The sequence below is a fragment of the Chlorocebus sabaeus genome, chromosome 5 (assembly GCF_047675955.1).
Source record: "Chlorocebus sabaeus isolate Y175 chromosome 5, mChlSab1.0.hap1, whole genome shotgun sequence".
Lineage (NCBI taxonomy): Eukaryota > Metazoa > Chordata > Mammalia > Primates > Cercopithecidae > Chlorocebus > Chlorocebus sabaeus.
In genome coordinates, this window is record NC_132908.1 from 63851343 (window position 1) to 63869439 (window position 18097).

Here is an 18097-nt window from a genome sequence, read left to right on the forward strand (position 1 = left end):
TAGCACATGCCTGTAGTCCCAGCTACTCAGGAGACTGAGGCAGGAGGATCACTTGGGCTTAGGAGGTTGAGGCTACAGTGAGCTCTGATCACATCACTGCACTCCAGCCCGGGTGGCAGAGCAATACACTACCTCTTAATAAAATGTTTTTTGGAATTAAAAAAACTGAAAAACAGCTAGGTGTGATGCTCAAGCCTGTAATCCCAGTGCTTTGGCAGACCAGGTGAGAGAATTGCTTGAGGACAAGAATTTGAGACCAGGCTGGGCAACATAGCAAGGCTTCATCTCTACCAAAAAATAAAAAAAATAAAATTTTTAAATTGGACTGGTTGGGGTGGCTCATACCTGTAATCCCAACATTTTGGGAGGATGAGGCAGGAGGATCACTTAAGCCCAGGAGCTAGAGACTGGCCTGGGCAACCTAGGGAGACACTGTCTCTACAAGAAAATTAAAAATTAGCCAGGCGGGCCGGGCGCGGTGGCTCAAGCCTGTAATCCCAGCACTTTGGGAGGCCGAGACGGGCGGATCACGAGGTCAGGAGATCGAGACCATCCTGGCTAACACGGTGAAACCCCGTCTCTACTAAAAAGTACAAAAAACTAGCCGGGCAAGGTGGCGGCGCCTGTAGTCCCAGCTACTCGGGAGGCTGAGGCAGGAGAATGGCGTAAACCCGGAAGGCGGAGCTTGCAGTGAGCAGAGATCCGGCTACTGCACTCCAGCCTGGGTGACAGAGCCAGACTCCGTCTCAAAAAAAAAAAAAAAAAAAAAAAAAAAATTAGCCAGGCGGCTGGGCGCGGTGGCTCAAGCCTGTAATCCCAGCATTCTGGGAGGCCGAGAGGGGCGGATCACGAGGTCAGGAGATTGAGACCATCCTGGCTAACACGGTGAAACCCCATCTCTACTAAAAAAAATACAAAAAAACTAGCCGGGCGAGGTGGCGGGTGCCTGTAGTCCCAGCTACTGGGGAGACTGAGGCAGGAGAATGGCGGGAACCCGGGAGGCGGAGCTTGCAGTGAGCTGCGATCCAGCCACTGCACTCCAGCCTGGGTGACAGAGCAAGACTCCATCTCAAAAAAAAAAAAAAAAAAAAAAAAAAAAATTAGCCAGGCACAGTGGTGCACGCCTGCAGTCCCAGCTATTCGGAGGCTGAGGTGGGAGGATCGCTTGAGCCCAGGAGGACAAGGCTGCAGAAAGGTATAACTGTGCCACTGTATTAATCCAAGCTACTTGGGAGGCCAAGGCTGGAGGATTGCTTGAACCCAGGAGTTGGAGGTTACAGTGAGTTACAATCTTGCCACTGCACCTGGGCCTGGGCAACAGCGTAAGACCCTGTTTCAAAAACAGAACAAAAACAACTATGAATGACACATTAGGGAAATCCAGATATGCCTGGGTATTAGATGGTGTTGAGGAACTGTTCATTTTCTGATCAGATGAAAGTATTGTGGCTATACAGGCTTACTCATCTAGACGGAGCTGCAGTACTTCAAAGTGAAGAGTCAAGTCTCTGCAGCTTACTCGCAAATATACTGATGTTTATATATGCACACATAAATAAGGCCAGTGTGTAATATGTCAACAACTACTGACTCTAGTGGTGGTGGTGGGCATACAGGCACATTCATACACTACTCTTTCCATTTTGATTTTGTTTTACTTAAAGTTGCAAGTACATCACCCTTCAGAGGCACTTACCACCACCATCCTCCCTCAAACTCCAAAGGACTCCATCAAGATGAAAGACACCAAAGCATGCTGGGAACTGAATATAAATTAACTTTATTACAAAAAGCAAAATGTTAGTTTCTCATTGTGAGTGATTCAAGAAAACAAGGGTAAGAGCCCTGGCAGGAGCTGGGACCAGGACACCAGTATGCAGGTTGAGGGGCAAAAGGCCAGGCTCAGGGGCGGGCTGACAGGCACTGATTCACAACCTCCAGGAGGTGGGTGTTCTCCAAGGCAGCTGCCACCCGCTCCTTATCTGCAAGTTGCTTGTTCACTAGGTGGGAAGGAGAGTGTGGGGAAGGCAGAGTCAAAGCTAGGCTCTGGCCAGAGTGCTAGCCAGCCCTACCTCTGAACCTCTGTATAGGATATGTCCCCTGCAGCAACAGAGCCCTCCTGTCACCTCCTTCCCAGGACCCCACACCTTGATCAGGCTACTTCAACCACCTGAGCCCACCTAGCCTGCCTTCTTAGGATCCCTCCCCCTGGCTGCCTCCCACGCTGCTGAAGCCTGACACACTCTGGTCCTGTATATTTGGTGAAAGGGATTTGGGAGAAGAGGACATGGTAAGCACAGGAGATTCTTGTCAGGCCAGCTTTGGTCTAGGCTATAACCTACACTGAGGAGTCTCTGGCAATTTCACTCATGAAGTTACCCATTCCCTGTCTTGCCGATAGACTCCTGGGCAAAGGGGAAGCCTCAGACTGCTTAGGGTGCCTGGGCCAATACCCTCACCATCAGTCCACCCTTACCTGCATGCTCTGAGGCATGGGTCCCCGGAGTAATGTGCACGTCCATCTGGGAGGGAGATAACCAGGGCCTGAACACCCACCCACTGACCCACACTTTTCCCTGCAGCCCCCAAACCCTCAGGCACCATCTCCAGCTGATCCTTCCTCCTAATCATACCTTTGGACTCTGGCCCTTCCATTACACCCCAAACCCATCCACAGGTATTCCAATTCTTTTTTTTTTTTTTTTTCCAAGACTGAGTCTTTCCCAGGCTGGAGTGCAGTAGCGTGATCTCAGCTCACTGCAACCTCTGTCTCCCAGGTTCAATTTGATTCTCCCGCCTCAGTCTCCCGGGTAGCTAGGACCACAGCACACGCCACCACGCCCCACTAATTTTTGTATTTTTAGTAGAGATGAGGTTTCACCATGTTGGCCAGGCTGGTCTCCAACTTCTAACCTCAGGTGATCCACCCACCTCAGCTTCCCAAAGTGCTGGGATTACAGGCGTGAGCCACCGTGCCCGGCCCTAGCTATTCCAATTCTAACCAAAGAACTTGCCCACTACTGCTGATTTAAAGGCCTGCCTGTGCCCCATCCCTGGTCCAAACCCATCTGCAGCTCCCTGCTGCCCTTCCTGCCACACTCTTCAATACTTTTCTCTACTTTCCAGCTCAGATCTTTATTCTTGTCACATCGACTTGAAAACCTTCCTCCCAGTTTCCTCTCTGCTAACTGGGATCCTTCCAGGCCCCACTCTGATGTCCTCTCCATGTTCATGCTCTCCCAGTCCCCATCCTCAGCAGTAGACCCTCAATGCCTGGTCCCATTCCCGAGGCTCAGCTCCAACTGACCTTGAAACGCTGAGGAAGAGAGCGCAGAAGCTTGACCTTGATGGACAGGCCGATAAGGGTGGCCATGCTGCAGTGCGGAATGGTTGGTGTGAAGGCCACAGCCACTGTACTCTCGGGGTCGCTAACCTGGTTATGGAGGGAACATGTCAAGAGTCAACCACCCTCAGTCCAAAGCCCCTCTTCTTAGTTTGCTGCATTGGGCAAATCATCCAACTTCCATGGGCCTCAGCTTCAACACCCATAAAATAAGCACAACAATCTCCCTTCCCAACGATACCCTTCGGTGTCCGTGAGCGGAGAGCACGCCAGCTCCTGGTGCACAGAAACCTTTCTGACTCTCTGGAGCAATTCGCTCCCCTTGGAAGTGACTCACCTGAACCCGCACCTGCTCTACTACATTCAACTCCTCTAGCGTCAGTGGATGCTCCGGGTCATTGATGGAGCGAATCAGATGTGGGAAGTGAAGGAAAAGGGACTCTGCGCCCTTGCCCGCTCAGAACTCTCTGCCAGGAACGCCCGGCTGGGATGCGGCTCCACCAGCCGCTGGACATCACCGCTCCCGCGACCACAAGCCCCCGGAACCCTCCCGCGCCCAGCAGCGGCGGATATCGAAGATCTCGCGTGCATCGATGCTGTCGGGAACCTGCTCGTCCTCCTCGCCCGCCGTCACAGGCCGCTCCCCAGAGCGCTGGTAGATGAGGGGGTTGGCATTCTCCAGGAGGCCGCCGCCGCCGACCCCGCCGCCGACCCCGCCGCCGCCTACCATCGCGGAATCACCACCGCCAACCCTAGCGCGCGTGCGCTTCCGCTCCTACCCGCGCACTTCCGGAGAACGGGAAGGGGGCGTGGCGTGGCGACGGGGTCGCACGAGGGACACGCCGCGTTGGGGGTTCTCCGCCTGAGGTGTGAGATAAACGGTGACCACGATGCTGGCTGCGCGGACCCGGGAACGTGATGGTCGCTGGAGCAAAGGCGCTGAGAAGGGACCCCGGTGGCGCTGGGTCATGCGAGCCCGTAGCGGGCTGAAACGTAGAGGCCAGAGCCAGGTCTCGGGGGCACAAAAGGCGGTCGGAGGTGGTCCCCACACCGCCTCCTCCGGGAAGTCGGGTTGGCCGAGAGCTCCCGTATCCACGACAGTTGGTCGCCTCTGGCCTGGCAGGGCTCCCTGTGTCTCGGGACCTCCCGGTGAGCCGCCTGCGTCCCCTGCTGCACCATAGGCCCGGGAGTGCGGTGTCCTCATCGCTCGGACCGGCAGGCGCTCGTGAAATGTTTGTCAAGTGGATAAATGACCATGGCCGTGGTCTCCGCGGGAGGTGAGGAAACTGAAAGCCACAGAGGCAAAGGGGGGCGCTCCTTAAGAAGTGCCGCGGTCACGTGTACGTTTCGAAAGAAGGGCGTGACTGAGTAGGGAGGGGACCGCAGAGACCCTCAGACCCTGGACTGTAAGGGGATGAGGGACCTGATGGGGAACCCAGGAGACTGAGTCCCGAAAGCAAGGAGGAATTTCCAGAATGAAGGGCGCCTTCAGGCCCCCCTGCTTTTGCTCAAGCGGTTCCTTCACTCCGATCAAGTTCCTTCCCATTTCTCCATCTATGGGGATCCTGAACTCCTGCCAGACCCACCTTTTCCTGGCCCAAGCCAGCGCACCCCGCGCACTCTTTGCCCAGTCCAAACTCCGAGGCTGGGCGAGGCCAAACCCGGGGCAGTCTCTGGGTGAACAGCAGCGTGTCCACCGGCAGCGAACCGAGACCAGCGAGCCGACCATGCGACTGCACCGACTTCGCGCGCGGCTGAGTGCGGTGGCCTGTGGGCTCCTGTTGCTTCTCGTCCAGGGCCAGGGTGAGGCTCCCGCGGAGGGGCGACAGGGACTGGAGTCAGATCTGCCAAATGCTGCGGAGGCAGAACCTGACAGTGCGGGAGGGAAGGCGCCTGGGAGGTGGGAGCTGGTGGAAATGACAGCGTGGAACTCGTGAGCCCCACGCGACGCCTCCCAGCCACCCAAGGTGGGCTCCTAGAAGCGCGGAAAGGTTTGGGCTGCGGGACACCACGGTGAGGAGCCAGCGGACTACAGGGGCCCCAGGAGTGCCGGGACATGCCAGGCCGGGTCGGCAGCCCTGGGTCTGAGTGGGTGAGGGATTGAGGGTGCGGGGATTCAATCCATTTCCCTCATGATTGTGGCCGTAGCCGGTGCTGCTGGCCGATAATAACAATACCCGCTTCTCAAAGCATCTGGCTCTGAGTGTGTTGCGTCCTTAGCCAGGGGGGCGCCCTGACTCCTCCAAAGGGGCCTCAGACAAGGTTAGTGGTCCTTGGGGAACAGAAGCCCCCGGGTGCCAGATCCTAAAGCAGATCCAAGAGGCGGAAGTGGCTGGGTGCGATTGACTCAACGCCTGTAATCCCAACCCCTTGGAAGACCGAGGGGGAGAATCGCTTGAGCCCCGGAGTTGGAGGCCAGCCTGGGCAACATAGTGAGACTCAGAATATACAAAAAATTAAAAGAAATTAGTGGGCTGTGGTGGCCTGTGACCTGTAGTCCCAGCTGCTTGGGAGGTTGAGGTGGGAGGATCACTTTAGCAGGGGAGGTTGAGGCTGCAGTGAGCCTTCATCGCACTACTGCACTCCACCAGCCTGGGTGATAAAGCAAAAATCTGTCTTAAAAAAAAAAAAAAGCCAAAGAGCTCGTGGTGTCCCTCACGCCATTTACCTCATCCTGGGCAAGTACACAACTTGGCTTCCGGGGCAAAGATGATGGCTCTGTGTGCCTGCCAGGCTTCTCCAGGCCCTTATCAGAAACTCCGGGAGTGTTTATCAGAGGCCTTCTTATCAGAGGCCTTTGGTCCTCTCACCCGAAACTCTCCTAAGTGTATGATCTGACTGTCTCTCCTGAGCCTTTCCCAATTTAATCTGCCCAGGTGGAGTCCATACTCCCCCTGCCCCATGATGCACTCCTGCAGGGCTTCCTCTCACTCCTGCCCTTGACCACATTCTAGAGTTCACCAGGAGCCCAGGCATGAAGATTTGCCCGGCCTCACAGATGGCTACCTTTTAAAATATTTTGGGCCAGGCACAGTGGTTCACACCTGTTATCCCAGCACTTTGAGAGATGGAGATGGGAGGATCACTTAAGGCTAGGAGTTAGAGACCAGCTTGGGCAACAAGACTTGTCTCTATCAAAAAAAAAAAAAAAACAGTCAGGCATGGTGGCACACATGTGTACTCCCAGCTACTCAGGAGGCTGAGATGGGAGGATCTCAAGCCTAGGAGGCTGAGGCTGCAGTGAGCTGTAATCGCACCACTGCACTCCAGCCTGGGCAACAGATGGAGACCTTGTCTGGCAATATATACACACATACACATACACACACACACACATACACACACAATTTTGGGTTGGACCCACATTCAGGAAAAAATAATTGACAAGCCATAGGAGGGTACAGGTGATGTGTGCTGTACTCTTTTTACCCAACCAGTCCTGGCTTCTCCTGAGGGGTCATCAAAGTCCCCATGGCATGCACTGGAAACTGCCTGTTCACACTGCAGTACACACAGTGCCCAGCAATTTACACAAGAAAAGATGTGTGTACTTGTCCTTGATTTTCATCTAAAGGGTCATAAAATCACCTACTTTCTGGGGCAGGGCTTTTCCACTTTCTAACACATAGGGTGGCCTCCACACACCCTTACATGGTAGAGCTTCTTCATACTGATTAATGGAAGGGCTTCTCAAGGATGAAGCAAGTAATGAATCTCGTTATTGCATGAGTTGATGTAACAGGTCTCTAACCAGGGACATTTCAGCAGGTGATGTCCTTTGCTGTAACAACCATCAGGTATCAGTGGCCAGTGGCCACAAGGAATTACCTGGATAGACATCCCCTCCAGCAAGGAATTGTGTGCAGGAGCGTGTTACTGGGAGAGGAATGGGCCTTTTGACTTGGAGACATTGTTAAAATGTCCTGTCTGGTGCCTATAAATGTCTACTGACCCCGGCCTCACCCACACCAGGTGGCATCAAACATATTGATCCATGTTAAACTGACAGGTGTAGGGTGGCATTGGCACCCTAAGGCTGTTTTGTTTTTTGACTTTTTTTTTTTTTCTTGAGACAGGGTCTGACTCTGTTGCTCAGGCTTGAGTGCAGTGGTGCCATCTCGAATTACTGCAACCTCTGCTTGGTGGGTTTAAGCGATTCTCATGCCTCAGCCTCCCAAATAGCTGGGTCTACAGGCACACGGCACCACACCCAGCAAATTTTTGTATCTTTTGGTAGAGATGGGGTTTCACCATGTTGGCCAGGCTGGTCTTGAACTCCTAATCTCAAGTGATCCACCCACCTCAGCCTCCCAAAGTGCTGGGATTACAGACGTCAGCCACTGCGCCTGGCCTGTGTTTGGACTTTTTATTATGGAAATGGGCTCAGATTTCCCAAACCCTACAGAAACAGAACCTGAGATTCCAAAAGGGAAGGTGCCAGGTAGGTGGGAGCTGGTGGGAATAACTACAGCAGGTGAACCTTCCTGAGGCACAGAGAGGGTCAAGGCTGCTAGAGGGCTGCACAGCACCAAGGGATGAGCCAAGTCTCAGGTAGAAAGAGTAATGTACCAAATCCAACGTACCCGTTGTCCACCTTCAGCAATGACAAAGATCTTGTTTTTGTTTTTGTTTTAAATCAGCTTTCTCAGGTTGAATATAACCGGGTGTTTTCTGGATGGCCACCTCCCCCTTGCACCGTTATTTGAAACAAATCCCAGATATCATCTCATCTGTAAATTTTTCATCATGTCCTACTAAAACAAAAGTAACATAAATGTATGTGTGTATTTCCATAACATACTGTTCTCAATTTAATCAAATATATAATCGAATATTCTTTTAATGTTTATAAATGATACTTGTATTAATACAAGTTTGTTTTTTTTTTAAATCAGGATTCAAATAAGGTTCCTACTTTGCAAATTGGTAGGCATTTCTTTTTTTCTTTTTTTTTTTTTTTGAGACAGAGTCTCACTCTGTCGCCCAGGCTCACTGCAATGTCTGCCCCCTAGGTTCAAGGGATCCTCATGCCTCACCCTCCCAAGTAGCTGGAATTACAAGCACATGCCACCACACATGGCTAATTTTTGTATTTGCAGTAGAGAGATAGAGTTTCATCATATCAGCCAGGCTTGTTTCAAACTCCTAACCGCAGGTGATCTGCCCACCTTGATCTACCAAAGTGCTCGAATTACAGGCGTGAGCCTCCATGTCCCGCCAATTCTTTTGGATTTATACTTAGGAATGGAATTGCTGAGTCATATGGCAACTCTATGTTTAATCCCTTGAAAAACTGCCAGACTGTTTTCCAAAGCAGCTGCACCATTTTACCTTCCCACCGGCAATGTATCAAAGTTCCAAGTTTTCCGCTTTCTTACCAACACTTATCATATGTCATTTTTATGTGTTTCTTGAATCTCTTTCAGTCTCCAAATTTACCTTCTGCCTTTCTTTTATGTTCTTTCTAAATTTTGTTGCATGTTGAAGAAACCACTTTATTTGTTCTGGAGAGGATCCCAGCAGTTAGGTTTTGCCGATTGCTTCCCAGTGGAGTCTTCTAACTGTTCTTCTGTCCCCTGTCGACCCTGTAAACTTGTATTTATATTTTAGAGGCATAATCAGATTTGGGTTTTAGGTTTTATTTTGTTTTGTTTTTTGGAGTACTACTTCACATGTGGTGCTGTGTACTTCTGAAAGAAAATATGTAATATCTGGTTGCCTTGCTTTTTGTGATACGACAAAATGAGTGGTTGACATCACAGTGAGAATTCAACGTGCATTACTCTTACTATGAATGAGGTAAAGATCTCTGTTTATTTGAGAGACACTGATTTGTATTGCTTATTCTGAACATATTCTTATGCTGCTTTTCCTTTTGTGTAGTTGTCATATTCTTTGTTTGTAGAAGTGTTTTATCTATGAAGGGGACTGATTTTCTCTGTTAGGTGATTTTCAGTCACTTTCTCCCTCCTTGATCTCTACAGCAGTCATGCTATGTTTTTACTGTTGGAGACTGTGTCTTGCTTTGTTGCCTAGGCTAGAGTACAAGGGCCAGATCATAGCTCATGCAGCATGGAACCCTTTCTGCCTTAGCCTCCTGAGTAGCTGAGTAGCTGGGAATATAGGCCCACACCACCATGCCAATACAGGCCCACACCACCACACCCAGAGGCTGTACTTTTTTGTTTTTGTTTTTATTTTTTTTTTGAGACAGGTTCTCACTCTGTCACCCAGGCTGGAGTGCAGTGACCCGATCATGGCTCATGTAGCCTCAACCTCCCAGGCTCAAGCAGTCCTCCCACCTTAGCCGGTCGGTCAAGTAGCTGGGACTACAGGCATGCACCAACACACCCCGATAATTCATTTTCTTGATTTTTTTTGCAGAGACAGAGTCCCACTAGGGTCCCCAGGCCGCTGCAGTGCTTTTTATGTCCCAGTCACAGCCATACTTCTCTCTTATAGCTCTTTCACCAACATCACTCATGGTTTGGAGGATGCTTTATTTATGTCATTTCTTGCCACCTTGGACATGACATCCCTGAGGACAGGAACCTTGCCTGCCCAATTCCTACCATCATCCTACTGTCACATGACATGGCACACAGTTGAAAGGACACTCTAGTCCCAACAAGGGCATGTGACCCCTTGTTTGAAGGTCCTAGGGCTGAATGATGATGCCGGGCCCCAAGAAGCCTCAGCCTGGTGGGATGGAGACAGGCCCAGGAAGGCAGAGCGGGAAGGGAGTGTTACAGGCAGGAAGTTTGTAAAGCCTGTGTTTATAGATCAGGATCCCTTGAGGTGAGCTGAGGATGGCAAGGAGGCAGCAATACCAACAGTCTATAGAGCAACCGATTGGACAGACCCAACTGTGATATCTGTCTCTCTGCCCACAGGCCAGGACTCTGCCAGTCCCATCCGGACCACACACACGGGCCAGGTTCTGGGGAGTCTTGTCCATGTGAAGAGCGCTGATGCGGGGGTCCATACCTTCCTGGGAATTCCCTTTGCCAAGCCACCTCTAGGTCCGCTGCGATTTGCACCCCCTGAACCCCCTGAATCTTGGAGTGGTGTGAGGGATGGAACCACCCATCCGGATGTGTAAGCTCTCCCAGGGGTCCAGGGAACTCCAAGACCTGGGGCAGGGGTGGAGGTGCTCTAAGCTCAGCTAGGCTGCAATTGTCATGTCACCTAAACCCCCACAGCCAGTTTTTCTTCTGAGTTTCGTGGATTCCCACGTGCATTTTTCCAATGAGCATGCTGAGGTTCGGGAGGGTGAATAACTTCTCAGACTCCTGGCTCAAGGCTTGGCATTCGGGAGACATTGGCTCCAGGTGCTGAAGGGAGGGGCAGAGACACAGATCTCCCCAGATTCTGGTTATGCCAAGCTTTCTTTGCCACCAGTGGCAGGTGTCTCTGGGAAAGTTTCGATGTAGCTCTATGAACCTTGTAGGAGCCCCTAACTCTAGTGGCAGATGTTGCAAATAGCTGAAGAGAACAGTAGTGGTAACTTTCTGGGGACCCGCACTTGGTCACTGTGTCCACCGACAGGGCCAGGAGCCATTGGCCAAGAGACGTGTATATTTTTCCAACTGGAGGCCATGTGGGAATGATGAGTTTTTGAGAGTTTAGACTTGGGATGAGGGACATCCCACTGCCCTTCTCATGAGAAATTAACATCCATTCACTCATGTAGCACACATATGTGGGCTATTCCCCTGTCCCAGGCCTGAGGGGGTACAGCGATATAGTGGTGAATGTCAACACATGCAGCCAATGGTTCTCAGAGAAACCCCTGAGAGTCAAGGTTTCCAATGTTGGGAGGAATGATGCCCAAGGTCCTCAGTGACCTCAAGACCTCCCTGGAAGTCCAAGCTCCATCCCAGCTTCCCCAGAACCTGTGGCCTGTAACTTGGTGGGAAGGGATTTTTGAAAGGGATCATGTGTGAGCAGAATATTGTGAGAAGGGGCTGAGGGTGGTTGGGGGAACATCTGAACCCAGGGTCTGGTTTTGGTCGTGATGTGGCCGCTGGACTGATTGTTTGCTCTGGTTACCAGGTGTCTTCAGGACCTCACCATAATGGATTCAGAGGTTCAGAGCCAAGTCAATGTGACCATCCCTTCCATCTCCATGTCTGAGGACTGCCTGTATCTCAGCATCTACACGCCGGCCTACAGCCACGAAGGCTCTAACCTACCGGTGAGTGTCAGGCCACAGTTCACTGGGGGTTGGATGACAGTTCTGCAAGAAGCTGGAAAGGACAATATTAGGTCAGGCCCTGCTGCAGAGTGGACCATACTGAGAAACTTCTGTCAGGTCCAGGAAATGCTCCTTACCCAGGCTGGGCAGCTGGCCCCTGGGCATGAGGTCACAGAGTTCTGGCTGCTCCGAGAGGTCAAAGGCTGTGGCTCTGGGCTGGACCCAGGACTCACCCAGCCAACTCACACCCAGGACATCCACTCAAGTGCCCAAGGGCTGCACCTTGAGGTTACCAAGAATCCCAGCCATGGATAATCTGTTGGGTCTATGAGAATGGGCACTCACAAAAAGTTTTTTTTGTTAGAGATGGCATCTTGCTCTGTAGCCCAGGCTAAAATGCAGTGCCATGAACATAGCTCTCAGTAACCTCAAATTCCTGGGCGATCTTCTCACCTCAGCCTCCTGAGTAGCTGGGACTGCAGACCTAATTTTTAAAACATTTTCTGTTCAAACGAGGTCTATGTTCTTCAGGCTAACGACATGTTTTATTAATATTCATGTGGAGCCATCACCCCTTTTCTTTCCACTTTGGTGTGTTTTCTCAGACTAAGGAAACCATGCTTTGAAACAAGGGGTAAAACCCAAAGGTTTGGAGGCCTGGTCTTCCTGATAGATCTTTGATGCCTAGCCTGTGGCCCACATAATTTATTTGTGCTGGAGTTCTAATGGGGAGGTAGACAGAGGCAAAGCACTGGTTGGTCTAGGTAGTGGCCTGCTGGGGTTCAGGCTGAGTTGGAGCATCATGGTAGCTGCCTTGATTTCCCCAGGTGATGGTGTGGATCCACGGTGGTGGGCTTGTTTTTGGCATGGCTTCCATGTATGATGGTTCCATGCTGGCCGCCTTTGAGGATGTGGTGGTGGTCACCATCCAGTACCGCCTGGGTGTCCTGGGCTTCTTCAGGTGAGACTAAGGCTGGGCTGGGCAACGAGGGCTGAGCGGGGCCAGGACAGCCCTGTGATCCCTATTCCTGCTACTTCTCAGCACTGGAGACAAGCATGCAACCGGCAACTGGGGCTACCTGGACCAAGTGGCTGCACTACGCTGGGTCCAGCAGAATATCGCCCACTTTGGAGGCAACCCTGACCGTGTCACCATTTTTGGCGAGTCTGCGGGTGGCACGAGTGTGTCTTCACTTGTTGTGTCCCCCATGTCCCAAGGACTCTTCCATGGGGCCATCATGGAGAGTGGCGTGGCCCTGCTGCCGGGCCTCATTGCCAGCTCAGCTGATGTTATCTCCACGGTGAGTGCCCTCAGCTGTAGAGGCCTAGGCCTGCTACCTCCTCTCATACCCCTCAGAGCCTCTGTCTGTTAAGTGGGGATGACAAGGGCCATGGGAGAGCATGCCCCAGGAGCTGCCGCCTACCTTGGAATTGCTGGGGGGCTCCAGGGTCAGAATGCACATCCTTCTGCCATTGCAGAGGCCAAGTTTGTTCTGTGTCCTCTGTGCAAAGTTGTCACCCTAGGGATCCCATCATGAGGAGAACCATCTAGGCAGATGGGATGGTCCTTCTTTCTGGGACTTCTGAGTTGGAACAGTGTCAGACCTGCAGAAATTCATATGGAATACCCTGTGAGATTTGGGGTGCCCCTGTTCTTGGCCAGGGCATTGGGCAAACTCCCCTCCTCTACCTGGAAGGATGAGTCAGCTCCTGCCTGCTCCCTTTCCAGGTGGTGGCCAGCCTGTCTGCTTGTGAACAAGTTGACTCTGAGGCCCTGGTGAACTGCCTGCGGGGCAAGAGTAAAGAGGAGATTCTTGCAATTAACAAGGTCGGTCTAAACAGATGTGGGTGTAGAGGAAGGGGTGCAATAGGCATGGGGCTCTCAGGCCTGCATGCTCCTCATATTCCCTGGGCACCTCATCTGCATTCCTGGGTATCATAGCCCTGGGTGGAGACTGAAGGTTGGTGCATGCCCGAGCCAGGCATTTATCTCCTGGGGTGGATATGAGCATCTGGAGGTGAACCAGGAAGGAGTGGAAGGTACTCAGTGGTCATCAGAAGGTGTCTGGGACCTGACCTTTTTCCCTGACCTTGCATTTCCCCTCAGCCGTTCAACATGATGATCCCTGGTGTAGTCGATGGGGTCTTCCTGCCCAGGCATCCCCAGGAGCTGCTGGCCTCTGCCGACTTTCAAGCTGTCCCCAGCATCATTGGTATCAACAACGATGAATTCGGCTGGATCATCCCCAAAGTGAGGCCCAACCCAAGCCCTCAAGTGCCTGGGGAGCCCATCGGGTAGTGGGGAGTGTTCAGGGCTTTGTAGTTCCAGGCTCATCCCATCCCCAACTACAGACTCTCTCCTGGCCACCCAGGTCACGGGTATCTATGACACCCAGAAGGAAATGGACAGAGAGGCCTTCCAGGCTGTTCTGCAGAAAATGTTAACGCTGATGGTAAGGCTCCTGGGGTCCCTCGCCAACGGAGAAAGGCTCCTCTCCTGTCCTGAGGCAGAGGAAATTCAACCCCCAGATACCCTGCCTATGTAGTGACCCCCATGAGCAAAGGCCCGAGTGTGTGTGTGCTTGGGGGTGGGGTCACCTCAGAGCCATGCCTTTGCTCCCACTTCCTGTTCATTTCACGGTCCGTCTCCCCAAGCTCGAGGCCACCTCCTCCCTGCCCCTGACATCCAGCCTAACCTGCCTCTTCCTGATCCACCTGGGGTAGATGTTGCCGCCTACATTTGGTGACCTGCTGATGGAAGAGTACAATGGGGACAATGGGGAACCCCGGAGCCACCAAGCCCAGTTGCAGGAGATAATGGCAGACTCCATGTTCGTGATCCCTGCACTCCAAGTAGCACATTTTCAGCGTGAGTATATTTGGACCTAAGGCCTGACTGACAGGGGTACAGCTCAGGGCTGTGGGTCCTAGGTGAGACCTGCTGCTATCCGGGTCCCCACTCATGTTTATTGGGTTCCGCGGACACTTGAGGTCCATCACTGCAGTAAATCCTCATGGCTAGCCCAAGAGACAGACATTTCCCCGTTTCACAGATGAGGAAATTGAAGTTAGGGACCTTCAGTGTCTTTCCCAAGATGATACAGCTAAGAAATCCGAGGCCATGATTTATCCCGTCTCTTCCTCTGCTCCTGCCCCAGCCTGGGGCTCCACACCCCACTGTCCAGATTCCAGCCAGCATTGGACCTGGGTATCTTATCCCCATGGGTGAGGCAAGAAGTCTTCATGGGAGGGGCCACTGTGTCACGAGCTGTCCACCCACAGGTTCCCGGGCCCCTGTGTACTTCTATGAGTTCCAGCATCAGCCTAGCTGGGTCAAGAACATCAGGCCGCCGCACGTGAAGGCAGACCATGGTGATGAGATTCCTTTTGTTTTCGGAAATTTCTTCTGGGGCAACTATGGTGAGTCTTATTCCTTTCCCGGGAGGTGGGCTGGGTCCCTGGCTGGGTCCCTGAGGGGTGATTCATTGTCCTCACTGCCCAGATAAGGAAACTGAGGCTCAGAGACAGGATGAGATCAGGTGTCCAAGATGTTACAGCTCCAAAGGCTGTGCCAGGATTAGAATTCATGACTCTTCAGACTGTGGCCTGTGCTTCCTCCATCCCTCCCCACACTTGGGTGTCTGCCTGGTTCAGAGCAGGTGTTTCAGGGACATGTTTGTTTCTTGAATGACTCCCACAGGCAGAAGGAAGAAGGGGCCTTCAGGACCAGGAAGGATGGAGTCAGTCAGAGCCTGGGCTAAGGGGAAAGTTTGGAAAAGGGGAGGACTGGCTTCTGAGGGCAGTGGGAGAAAAAGCAGAGAAGCGGGACTGGGGGCCGAGGGCTGGGGGGCCATGGACAAGCTCCCCCTGGGATGCTGAGGTGGGCCATCCTGACTAAGATACATGTCCCCTTCCTCTCTGCAGTTAAATTCACTGAGGAGGAGGAGCAGCTAAGCAGGAAGACGATGAAGTACTGGGCCAACTTTGCTCGAAACGGGTGAGACGGCACACCCCTGCCTCAACCTCCCCAGGTTAGGGGGCTTGTGCCCATCCAGTAATCTCCTAGTCTGGGGTGACCTCATGAGCACACCCACATCCTTAATCACATGATAGCCCCTTCCCCAGCCGTGGGACCCCTTGGACAGGGTGGGGGTGCCGTGGGGCAGTGGACACGCTCCATCTCCCCACTCTACCTGGAGGGTGGGCACCAGTGCTGTGCCACCGTCAGGGTCTCCCTCTCAGAGAGAGGGACACATCAGAGCCAGCTGCCCCGCCCCCACTGGGGCTGACACTAGCTGGAGGGAGTTTGTTTCCTGTTTCTGGAAGCCTCCCCGCTTCTACCCCAAGCCCACCTGGCCTGCTTGGCTGCCTTGCCTGACCAGACTCCAGGTGCTCAGGTCTGGGCTCCGGGGGCTCAGAATGACCCTCGTATCGCCCTGCTGGGACGGCATGTCTACAGGAACCCCAATGGCGAGGGTCTGCCACACTGGCCGCTGTTCGACCAGCAGGAGCAATACCTGCAGCTGAACCTACAGCCTGCAGTGGGCCGGGCTCTGAAGGCCCACAGGTTCCAGTTCTGGAAGAAGGCGCTGCCCCAGCAGAAGATCCAGGAGCTTGAGGAGCCTGAAGAGAAACACACAGAGCTGTAGCTCCCTGTGCCAGGGAGGAGGGGTTGGGCTCGCTTACAGGCGAGTGTCAGCCTGCTGTGCCCACACACACCCACTAAGGAGAAAGAGCTTGATTCCTTCATTCACGTAGCCATTCATTCATTCTTCCGTCCATCCATTCAGAAAGCATTTATTAAGAACTTACTCAGGCATGAGGGCTCATATATGTAATCCCAGCTATTGGGGAGGCTGAGATGGGAGGATGGCTTGAGGCCAGAGGTTAGAGACCAGTCAGGGCAACAGAGTGAGACTCCTTCTCAAAAAAAAATAAAAAAGAAAGAGAGAGTGATTAGAAACTAAATAGGAAAGTTTTGAGTTTCAAGTCAGTGACAAGTAGAAAAGATTTTTAAAAAGCAAAGAAAACAAAATATAAGGAAAAGGAACATGAGAAAATTAAAAATAAAAAGAGAATAATAGGCCAGTCTCTGTGGCTCATGCCTGTAATGCCAGCACTTTTGGGAGGTCAAGTTGGGCAGATCACCTGAAGACAGGAGTTAGAGATGATCCTGGCCAACATGGTGAAACCCCATCTCTTTGAAAAATACAAAAATTAGACGGGCACAGTGGTGCACACAGTAATCCCAGCTACTCAGGAGGCTGAGGCAGGAGAATCCCTTGAACCCAGGAGGCAGAGGTTGCAGTGAGCCAAGATTATGCCACTGCACTCCACCCTGGGCAACAAGAGCGAGACTCCGTTCAAAAAAAGAGAATAGAAGAAGCTACTGCATGATGTCAGTTGCCAAACCTGCCACGGGTCCTCTCTTTTTAGACACACTAGATCCCCGCAGTGAGCTCTGATAAGACACTAGATAGATCCCCCCAGTGGAAACCCATCCTCACCAACAACCCACTGAGCCCTAGGCACTGTCGTCCCTCACCTCCACCTTCTCCCTGCCTTCTCTCTTCTCTGAGCCCCCAGGCCTTTCCCATTTTGAGGGAGGTCATCTGAAGAATGTTGCCCACACCTGAGTGTGAGAAGCCTATGTCCATTCATCCCTGAGAGGTCTTAAAAAAGTAAAAATAAATTCTTTTTTTTTTTTTTTTTTGAGACGGAGTCTCGCTCTGTGCCCCAGGCTGGAGTGCAGTGGCGCGATCTCGGCTCACTGCAAGCTCCGCCTCCTGGGTTTACGCCATTCTCCTGCCTCAGCCTCCCGGGTAGCTGGGACTACAGGCGCCCGCCACCACGCCCGGCTAATTTTTCTTGTATTTTTAGTAGAGACGGGGTTTCACTGTGTTAGCCAGGATGGTCTCGATCTCCTGACCTCGTGATCCGCCCGCCTCGGCCTCCCAAAGTGCTGGGATTACAGGCTTGAGCCACCGCGCCCGGCATAAATTCTTAAAAAAGCCTCTGTCTGCCTCTCCACAAGCCCCAGGTGCTCTTATATCTGAGTGTCCAACAGAAAACCTGGATACCGGAATCCTAGTGTCTTAGTCCATTCAGCTGCTATAGCAAAAATACTACTGGCTAGGCTAGGTGCAATGGCTCACACCTATAATCCCAGCACTTTGAGAGGCCGAGGTGGGCGGATCACTTGAAGTCAGGAGTTTGAGACCAGCCTGGCCAACATGGTGAAACCTTGTCTCTACTAAAAATACAAAAATTAGCCAGGCTTTATGGTGCACACCTAGCATGTCAGCTACTTGGGAGTCTGAGACACGAGAATCACATGAACACAGGAGGCAGAGGTTGCAGTGAGCCAAGACTGCACCACTGCACTCCAGTTTGGGTCACAGAGCGAGACCCTGCCTCATAAATAAATAAATTAATAAATAAGTAAAGTTACCGGTTAGTCCGGAAATGGTGGCTCATGCCTTTAATCCCAGCACTTTTGCAGGCCGAGGTGGGCCTCCTGAGCTTGAGCCCAGGAGTTCGAGACCAACCTAGGCAGC

The 18097-nt window shown here is 52.3% G+C and overlaps 2 protein-coding genes across 2 annotated transcripts; one reads left to right on the forward strand and one right to left on the reverse strand.

The window, feature by feature from the left end:
* Positions 1–1764: 1764 nt before the first annotated feature.
* Positions 1765–4136, reverse strand: CIAO2B (cytosolic iron-sulfur assembly component 2B). The gene is made up of 5 exons (XM_073015449.1): positions 3915–4136; positions 3681–3758; positions 3308–3433; positions 2477–2522; positions 1765–2000 (listed from the first exon to the last, which is right to left on the reverse strand). The coding sequence occupies exons 1-5, from the start codon at positions 4071–4073 to the stop codon at positions 1903–1905; spliced, it is 507 nt and encodes a 168-aa protein (XP_072871550.1). The 5' UTR covers positions 4074–4136; the 3' UTR covers positions 1765–1902.
* Positions 4137–4194: 58 nt separating this feature from the next.
* Positions 4195–18006, forward strand: LOC103233136 (cocaine esterase-like). Its single transcript, XM_073015448.1, has 12 exons — positions 4195–5146; positions 10237–10441; positions 11399–11540; positions 12368–12501; positions 12583–12841; positions 13270–13368; positions 13648–13791; positions 13913–13993; positions 14265–14409; positions 14823–14960; positions 15465–15537; positions 16000–18006. The coding sequence occupies exons 1-12, from the start codon at positions 4819–4821 to the stop codon at positions 16187–16189; spliced, it is 1938 nt and encodes a 645-aa protein (XP_072871549.1). The 5' UTR covers positions 4195–4818; the 3' UTR covers positions 16190–18006.
* Positions 18007–18097: the final 91 nt, after the last annotated feature.

Excerpts from the sequence above, each read along its gene's own strand:
- LOC103233136 (XM_073015448.1), top strand. The coding sequence starts at position 4,819 with ATGAAGGGCGCCTTCAGGCCCCCCTGCTTTTGCTCAAGCGGTTCCTTC. Across the intron at positions 13,994-14,264 it reads AGAAAATGTTAACGCTGATG|ATGTTGCCGCCTACATTTGG; the intron begins GTAAGGCTCCTG and ends CACCTGGGGTAG. Across the intron at positions 14,961-15,464 it reads TTTCTTCTGGGGCAACTATG|TTAAATTCACTGAGGAGGAG; the intron begins GTGAGTCTTATT and ends TCCTCTCTGCAG.
- CIAO2B (XM_073015449.1), bottom strand. The coding sequence starts at position 4,073 with ATGGTAGGCGGCGGCGGGGTCGGCGGCGGGGTCGGCGGCGGCGGCCTC. Across the intron at positions 3,759-3,914 it reads ATGCACGCGAGATCTTCGAT|CTGATTCGCTCCATCAATGA; the intron begins ATCCGCCGCTGC and ends CACTTCCCACAT. Across the intron at positions 3,434-3,680 it reads TAGAGCAGGTGCGGGTTCAG|GTTAGCGACCCCGAGAGTAC; the intron begins GTGAGTCACTTC and ends CTCCATAACCAG.